We start from the raw sequence: 9,566 nt of genomic DNA, 5'->3' as shown, positions 1-9,566 counted from the left end.
AAAGAAAGATAGGGAGGAAATGAATTAACAACAATTATTTAATAGCAAATGCAAAGTGACACAACTTTTTAATAAGAGGTGATCCCCGTAGCAAATATTGTTATCCATTTTTAAGCCCCAAAACAAAAGAAATTATTGAAAAAAAATAGCCTGGTGCAAAACTGAACCTTAATCCCCTCACGTAAGCTTGCATACAACAACATTTAGCAGCCAAATAATTAAACAAAAACATACAATTTTGTACACAAGAAGTAATATTTTTATATAAAATAAAATACCTCCAAAATAATATGGTAATGATACTCTCTGCTTGGAGTTGGAGATAAACAACCAAAAAGAGAACACCCCAACGCAACACACCATGCTCCTTAATTTGCAAGGAACGAGAGACGATTGTATCTGTCTGTATGTAGTTTTACTCTTATTTTACAAAGGGACTAGAGACCATATGGATAACTCAAACACGTGACGATGAATTTTACCATTGCAACCAAAGCACACCCTCAACAACATATAAACAAGCAATGAAACAAAATAATTAACAGCCAACTTACAGGCGGACTGGATCATTTTTAAGTTACACTAAACTGCTATCCTTGCTGGTTTCCAGTTAGTTTCCTTTAAGGCTAATTGTGGGGAGCTCCAGATTGCAGTGCAAACAATTCACAGGTAATTATGTCATCCATAGATGTTGAAGACCTCCCAGCTCCTAAGACAGGAACAAGGTTGAAAATTGGTTCCTTACTGATCTGAATTCTCTGAGTGGCTTCAGCAAATTGATTGAATACATTGATGAAAATAAATGATAAGAATTCATGAGTCACGTGAAGGTTCGTTGGGTAATAGAACCTCAAATTCTACAAAAGAGAGAAGGATTGAATTAGAGATTAACGTCCAAAGCAAGTAATCAAGAAAAAGAAGTGCAATAGAAAATAAGCATAAAACAGAAAGCTGGATCCTGGACCACCAGGATCAGGATCAATCAAGAGCATTGCACTACAATATCTGACTATTTTTGAGATATGTCAAGAGTAAACAAGGACACCAGACCAAGCAATGAAATCATTGTTACCAAAGCCAAGAGTATTGGCTTTTCATGTAATTAGAAGAAAACAACACAATATATCAAGCTTTAATCCCACTAGGTGGGATTGGCCTTTCACATATTTACGAGGAACACAAAAGAGCATCCTGGTTTAGTAATTTCTTTTATCATTACGTGCCTCAAAGCGGCAGTTGGTCCAAAAGAAAAGAAGGGATACGAGAATTACAGCAGGGGGAAAGCTAGAAGACAATATACGAGTAAGAATCTACAGCAGCTCACTCTATATATTTCTCATCCTGAAAAGCAGGAATGACTGCTATATTCAGCACGTGAAGGCTATGTAAGATTTCAGGATAGTTTTAAGCAAAGTCGATCCCAAATCATAAACTAAAATTTATTAGCACATTAGAGGACTAGAACTGCTGAAACATTCCCTAAGTCACATTCCTCTCATCAGAAACTAAAAACAAACAGGAAATTCTTTTTTAGCCATAGACATTAAAAAGAAATATATATCATGTACTGCTCAACACCAGGAAATTTGGAAGCTCTGGAAGGAGTGGCAATGTCATAGTGGTGTCTTGCCCATTTATTGCACAAAAAGACTAATGTAACCTAGAAAGAAATATCAAATATCCACTAGGCCAATCTTAACACAAATTAAAAAATAATAATAATAATAAGGCTTCAATTAGAAAGAGAAACTAACCGTTATATCAGCCCAAGAAAAGTGATTCTCAGAAAGGAGTTTATCAATAAGAAAAATGCAAAACCTTGCTATTCTATCCATATTTCTCTCTGTACTAAAATTTAGAATCCTATTATCCTGATTAGCACCAGTAGTCTCAGAACAGATCTTCACAGCAAGTTCATCTGTTATAGATATAGTGGCTGCACACATTTTTCCACGAATGACACATCTCTGAAGGCAAAAATCATGCCAGTGTTCGTGAGGAAAACTCCAATAAGTTTGCACTGGCTCACCACACAGTTCTTGCTTAAGAATTTCAATCTTGCTTTCCGTATCAGCAGCATAAAGGACAGGCTTTACTTCCACAGAGGCTCTACGATTTGAAAGAAATAAATAAACAAAGATAAATAAAAATAAAAAATATATTTATATTAACATTTAAAAAGATAGAACACATGGGTACCTCTACGAACCTAAGGCATAAATGAAGGTGATACAGGCAGGGGGCAGAGAGCAATGCCTTTACAAACTATTTTTACTAATATAGGTAACTTTCTTCTTCATATAAGCCACTGAATGATACCACTGCAGTGGCTGATAAGAGCATTCACTGAAAACCAAATTGGAGATTACCTTTTTGGCAAATCAGGGACAAGGACATACAAAATAATGGGATCAAGGACGTCAGACTTGTTCTCATTTTGTAAATATTGTGACTTCATTGTTTTCAGAAATGTTTGCAGCTTGTCCTGAATAGTGATTCGCTCTGATGAAGGAACATGTGCAGAACAATAAATGACAAAGAGAATGGTAGATGTATATACTGAACAGTGAAAGCATTTTGCCACAGCTTCACTATTTTCTAGTGCTTGTTCGAGTTCAGCAGTGGGGCCTCCACCACAGAGCAACATTGTTGGAGGGTCAAGTCCCAACTGCCCAGCCATGTGGAGTATGTCCTTGTGCAAGGTTGCCTGGAAGAAAATAAAATGTGAACTGAGCTCTCCAAATAGAAATTTAAAGAAAATGAAAACATGCATGCACAAATCTTACAAGCACAGCCATAAAAATAAACAACAAGTAGCAGTGACTTAAAACGTTGTTGTGTATCAGGAAATCAATTTAAGAAAGGCACTCATTTTAGAATTAAAATTAAGTCAACTAGCAGAGGGCTAGTCTCAGTAGCAATGGTGAAGTTGCGCCTTTGTGACTGAAAGGTCACACATTTGAGTTGTACAAATAGCCTCCCCCAACCATTGTAATGCAAGAGCCTCATGCATTGGGGACAGCCAATTAAGTCAACAAGCCTTCATGATCATTAGGACTCAGTCTCTAATCTTTGGGGAACAAATAATGCTTTCAAGCTTATGCATGTTTGTTAGTAATTTTGGATAGAGATACACATTAAATCCACCATGGAAATATGATTGTATTGCTTGAGCAATGATGATAGCTTTTTATGGCCGTCTGAAATGATTTAGCATCAATTGTCACATAGGCCAAATTCAGACAAGGGATTTCACTGATGCAAGCTCCAATTCAGGGGACAATTTCCTGCACATATACCCCCTGCCACGGCCATGGTGTGTGTGTGTGTGTGTCTGTTTTTATAGCAAACCATAAATTCTATACACTGAGAAGTTCAAAACATGCAACTATTTCTTTGGAAATAGATTTTGAGTTTCAACTCCCTCAAGATCCAATGATCAAATAAACACGTTTGTCCAAAGCAGTTTAAGAAACATAAATGCAGAACTTTTGCATTCATTTGGAATTTGTAACTGTGCCAAACAGTTGCCTATGCAAATACGTCAAAAAGAAAAAAGCCATGGAACAAAATGGACATTGGTAGAGGCACACTACAAATACCATGCTGAAACACAGTTTTGCTGTAAGAGGAGAAAATCAACCAATCAAAAGTAAAACACAGTAAAGGAAATACCTGGCTATATGGTCCAATGCAACTTGGAGCCCAGGAGGAGATACTTTGCACATGCAAAACTCTTTTGCTTTGATCATTTGCCACCAGGACTTCAATGTATGCCCTCCCTAAACCAACTTGTAACAAAGGAATTTCAATTGTACTGCGGGATGGAACCCCAAACTGGCACTTCTCCTGTGTAATAAAACTTACATATGTTTCATTTGCTTCTGCAAAGTTACTCATGTCAGCAATATATAGATGAATATAAAGAACATTTTCCCAAGAGAATCCATATTCCACAAGTTGCAATTCAATCTTCATTAGCACGGCCCTCAAATCCTTTTTCATATCTGTCCAAACAAACAACAAAATATTTAACACAAAAAAAAAATACAACAAACAAAATGCCAATAGATAAAAGCACCAAAAGAAACAGGAAAAAGATTAATAAAAGATAAATAGGGCATCCCTAGTCCCTAGTGCACAAGGCTCTGTTTGCGACGGTCAAGGGTGGGGTTGTAGCCTTCCATTTGCTTTTTTTCAAAGAGGCTGTTTCCACAACTCAAACCTGCGAGTCTGCCACCTTCCAGTCACAAAGGTGCAACCTTACTGTCCCTACTGAGCCTAACCTCATATCACCACCCTTATTAGCAAAAAGAAAAAAAAAATTACCTGCTGAAGTTTTGCATGAATCTTGGAACCAGGAAGAGATGGAAAAGATGCCATCATTCCTTGTTTTAGAAATGTGGAGTTTGCTATCAGTAACTTCAGCTATATCAAAGTTTTGATCAACTGAATGGCACTCCACTTCACATCTTTGCGTGCAGTCCCCCAGCACTTCACATACTGCCCCCATATTCTTCAGGTTTATGCCATTGCTTGTGTCACTATCACTTAGAGATTCAGTGTCCAACTTAGGTTCTAAGTGGAATGTTGAGGGATGAATGATCCCAACAGGAGCAATTGAATCTGAGGAGTGCAGTATAATGTCAAATTCATCTAGCACAAGTCGAGCATGCTGGAGGAAGAAAAAACAAAAATGTTAATACAGTTGGAGAAGTGGAATAGAAATGAAGAGCATAAGCTGTTAAACAGTAGAACTGGCCTAAAGCTCTAAAAGATTAGGACACAGTATTCATGGGCTAGAAGAAAGAAATTAAAAAGAAGGAAAAAAAAAAAATGACACCAAAAACCACACAGGTAGATCAATGGATCAAAAAAGAGACTTGATAAGATATACTACATTCCTTCAAATAAATTGAGGACTGCAGTTAACTCATGACATCCTGAAATTACTCAAAATCCAAAAATCCCCCCCCCCCCCAAAAAAAAAAAAGGATGAAGAAGAAAAAGAAAAGCAAGACAAGACTATGGAAACTTGCAGTCAAAGATAATAAAACAAAAAAAAATAGTCAACTTACTTTAAAAAGAGGACAGTTTAGTGTTAATGTTTCATATTCTCCTCCTTCGCCACACACATTTATTCCATACAATCTGCCAAGAGAGCAAAAAAAAGATGAACAACACACTGCCAAACAGTAAGGTAAGTTCAAGCTTAAAATTGTACCAGCCAGCCATACTCTTTTAACTTGTGTAGGTATGTCTCCAACTGGGCTATTTCTTTGCCCAAGTGTTTCCTAGGGTCCAATCCAATAGCTGCAACCTATGGCAATTAAAACACACATCTCCACATCATAATCCACTGACTGTTAAAAACAGATATTAAATGTACAAGCATATATGCAGGGCAGCACAAAAATCTAGCAGACACGTTCACCTACATTGTAGGTCATGGCATTTTCTAGCACTGGTTTCCTAGAAACCACAAGATGAATAAGCAAGAACAGATTTGATACAGTATCCATCTTCTGATACAGTATCCATTTTGTGGCAAGCATCAAGTTTTATGAGGCTCCTCCATTATTTCATAACAGTACCTTATGTAGGCTACACTGGAGAAGATGGATTCATAGCCAACCAAACTAGTGTGCACTAATGACAATTGAATCCAGCTTCTTGTTCGAAATGATCTACTTGTCAAATTAAAAAGAAAAACCAAGATCAACAGATGGATTTGAAAGAAAAAACAAGAGAAGCCAGGGAAGCTGATGCAAGATATTTCAACAACATGTGCAGTTGATCGGAAATAGATGAATCATAGTGTGCACGTTAGCTAGTTAGAAATAATCAGTATTTGGCACCCATGTTATGAGAAGAGAAAGTAACACTGATGGATTTGAAAGGAGCAAAACATAGAAAGAAGCAAAACATAGCCAAATGATACTTGGGCATAAAAAACTCAATCCTAGTAACAAACATATGTCATACCTTTATAGTGATGGCCTCAATTCCTTTCTGTATCTGCTTGGGACAGTAAAAGCAAATGCCAATCATATATCAGACTTGAGAGGTCATAAATTGTCACTACCGCTGAAAAAAACAAACTTAAGAAAATAATTACCATCTCTTGAAGGAGCAATGACTGATCTTGCTTCCATAAATAGGCCAGAGAAACAAGACCTAATCTTGAACACACACTTTCCACCCGTAATCTCTGATAGTCAGATGCAATAGCACCAGAAGATACTGCTGTGATAGAGGGAATTTGTCGTTTTACTTCATTTAGCAAGATGAACAAATCTTCAACTTCATCCCCAGCAGTTGTTCTGTAGCTAAGTTTATGATGCCTATGAAAATCCACATTAACAATTCAAAAGTCGTATTGCAAATTTTTATCAAGATATCGGGAAACTTTACCAAAAAGAAATCCACATTTAATGACTCCATAACAACTTAAATACCACTCAAGTTCCATTCAAGAAGTTGTAGGTTGGAAAGATTATGGACTCAAATTTTGTACGCAGCATCTGTTGCCATGTTTACAACTAAAATCTAACAGAAGAATCAGCTTAATGCCATAATGACAGCAACAATCACAACCTTTAATCCCACTAGGTGGGATTGGCTACATGAATTCTAGATCTTCAACCAGCTCTATCCATGACCATATCATCTCTAAGGCATTATATCCTATGTCATGTTTAATGGTTTCCCACTAATTTTGCTTTGGTCTTCCTCAGAAGAATCTGTGACACCTCATGTGTTGATTAATGTCAAAAATAACAGAAATGAAAGATAAAAGGTTTGGGAGTTGATCTGTAGTCAACTGAGCATTAGCTGTGAAAAGGAAGCCAGCCTACAGTAGATGAGAGTCAACTACAGGGGATCAGCTATTTGTTAAGGCTATAGTGGATAAGATAGTTGACTAAAGAATTGACAACTGGAGGCAGGTGAAAAACTCTAACATGCAACTAACTTTGAGGGCTTTAATTAAGGCTTAAATTAAAGGACAAGTACAGTTTGGATGTTTTGTTAAGCATCGGGAGAGAATTCCAATGGTACAAAAATTATTAATTTTGGTTAAAATTTGTAGAAGTAGGATTAAGGGATCAATAAAGTTAAATAGGATTGTTCACGATCTTTTTCATTCCAAGAAAAATATCCAGATTTCTGAAGCATGGTGGAGGCTTCTAGAAGGAGTGACTCACCACCTTGAGAGAAGCTTAAATTCAGAATTTGGATAATTAATTTGGACACACTTGTTTAAAGATTTTAGATGAGATGGTTATTAACAATTCAATAACGCCTCTTGTCAAGGGTCGTCCAAGAAACAACTAAGTTTCAGGCTGTAAAGAAAAGTTATAGACTAGAGAATAGTACTCCTTAACATCTAATACATGTCTTCCAATAATGGGCAAATAGCAAAATGTGTATGAGCCAATAGGAGTAGAAAGTTTCCATCCATGAGTGGAAGAATGATAACTTCCTTGGTCCCATGATGCAAAAGAGAAGACTATAGGTTTTGCAAAATAGGATAAACAGTTTAGACAACTTCCTCCTTAAAGGTCTTGCCTTGTAGATCCTTGTATTCTCCTTCGGAATAGTGGGACTCCCATGCATTTTGCATAGCTGACAACTATCTGGTGCCCAACCTAACAGAAGCTTCAAACGTATTTGGTTAGTAATGAGAAAATCAATAAAAACTTGATCATTCATCAACCTACTAGGGGAGTGCTCCCTTGAATGCTAAACAGCAAAAACCAAGCAACTAAATATTTTCACAACATGCACACACCAAAGTCCACACATATAAAAAGCATACCAAATAAAGAAAAGATATACTTCTATTTTGATTAAAATTTATCATCTAAAGTGTAGAATGTCATTTCAAGAAGTATTTGGATTGAGAATCAACGTAGAAAAAAGTGAGTTCAACCCAGTGGCAGCTATGGAAGATGTTGATGTGCTGGCAGCCATTTTGGGTGTAAGATTACCTCTACTAGCTACATATGTGGTTCTTTACTGGGTTCCCATTTTAAAGCCAAGGATGTTGGGATGTTGTCAAGAGATTTCAAAAGAGTTTGCTGCTTGGAAGAGGAAATTCCTACCCAAAGTTGAGTGGATTACACTCACTAAAACCAGTCCAATGACGCCTATCTATTTTGGGGTCCACCTGTATGACTAGAAAGTTGATAATCGCCCCTTTATCCTTTTGGCCAAGGGAGGTTAACCTCCCTTACCAGATATGACTTATTGTTGCTTTCATTGTCTATGATTGTAGATAATGTGAATATAAAGAATGTATACAATAGAGAATAATCAATTTGAGCTCTTTCAACTAAAATGCAGTCTCCCTCAGCACAGCAATCCTTGGAAGCTAACTATCAACAAGATTTATCTCAAAACCTCACAAAGTTCAATTTTGAAAGCACCTTATCTAAAACATAAAAGAAAATAAACTGGTTTGGGAAAGAAATGCAGCCATTCTCATTCCTTAAGCAGAAATTTTGGTTGATATATTAAATTGAAGTTTTGGTTGATATATTTTAAATGAAAATTTTTGTACATAGGAATCAAGAAATCAAGTATAATCCGGTTGGGCAGTGAGTAAGAGGTCACCGTTTGGTACATGTAGCTGTCAAGCTCGTCCACTGAATCATCGGCCGGCAACAAATTGGCCAAGGCAACAATCTGAAGCTCAAACAAAGACAAAAGCCGGGTTAGAAATCGTGCAAGGAACCCAGAAAAAAAAATCAAATTAAAGAGATATAAAAACCTGGTGGCCGTGTTCGATGCATTTCATCATGGCAAAGCAGCTGTCTTTGCCTCCACTGACCAATCCCACAACCTTCATCTCCGCTGGGTTATAAAACCAAAAATCACCGTATACTTTCGACCCACCAAAAACGCCCACTTTGCGATCTTAAAATCCCTAAAATGTGTGTTTATGTAGAGATATAAGAACTTGGGCAGTGACTAGTGAGGGTTTTGAAAACTGACGGAAGACTGGGAATAGCTCAAACGAGAAGGCGGCGATGATTCGTCCTGTGAACTTGTATATTTGTAGGCTCTGTTCCCCCCCCCCCCCCCCCCCCCACCCAAAAATAAAGGAAAAATAAAATATAAATAAGAATATTGGACATTTTATTAAAGAGGCTGATACGTTGTACGTGGCAACATAACACCTGACTTGCGGGGAGATGTGTGGATCTCATCTCTCTCAATCGGATCGAACAAATTTTTTATTATTTGACACAGATAAAAAAAAAAAAAACTTTTATAAAATGAAATTATTTAAAAAATTATTATGTTGTTTGATTCCAGTTTTTAAAGAAAGAGTGTTTATGTCCCCAACACAGGTAATAGAAAAAAAAAATTAACTATCAATTCTAAATACTTTTTTAAATCAAATAGTAATTATGTCATTTTAAATTTAAAATATTTAAATAACTATTATGCTTAAAAAGTATATATATATATATATGAATACATACATAATACACATATATGATATATCACACATTTTCTTGGCTAAAGACATATCCAGTCTCTTCACCTTTCACCATTTA

General features: G+C 36.5%; 1 protein-coding gene across 1 annotated transcript; it reads right to left on the bottom strand.

Annotated features, from left to right (window-relative positions):
* Positions 1-289: 289 nt before the first annotated feature.
* On the bottom strand, positions 290-9,070 carry LOC127813926 (diphthine--ammonia ligase). Its single transcript, XM_052355067.1, has 12 exons — positions 8,774-9,070; positions 8,617-8,688; positions 7,570-7,649; positions 6,119-6,344; positions 5,986-6,018; positions 5,238-5,320; positions 5,079-5,151; positions 4,330-4,675; positions 3,676-4,007; positions 2,370-2,707; positions 1,755-2,109; positions 290-857 (listed from the first exon to the last, which is right to left on the bottom strand). Exons 1-12 carry the CDS (start codon positions 8,849-8,851, stop codon positions 627-629), a joined length of 2,247 nt encoding a protein of 748 aa, XP_052211027.1. The 5' UTR covers positions 8,852-9,070; the 3' UTR covers positions 290-626.
* Between the last annotated feature and the right edge of the window lie 496 nt (positions 9,071-9,566).

Source organism: Diospyros lotus, chromosome 1, assembly GCF_014633365.1.
Source record: "Diospyros lotus cultivar Yz01 chromosome 1, ASM1463336v1, whole genome shotgun sequence".
NCBI lineage: Eukaryota > Viridiplantae > Streptophyta > Magnoliopsida > Ericales > Ebenaceae > Diospyros > Diospyros lotus.
The sequence above is the reverse complement of the archived record's forward strand: the minus strand, read 5'-3'. Positions and strand labels throughout refer to the sequence as shown.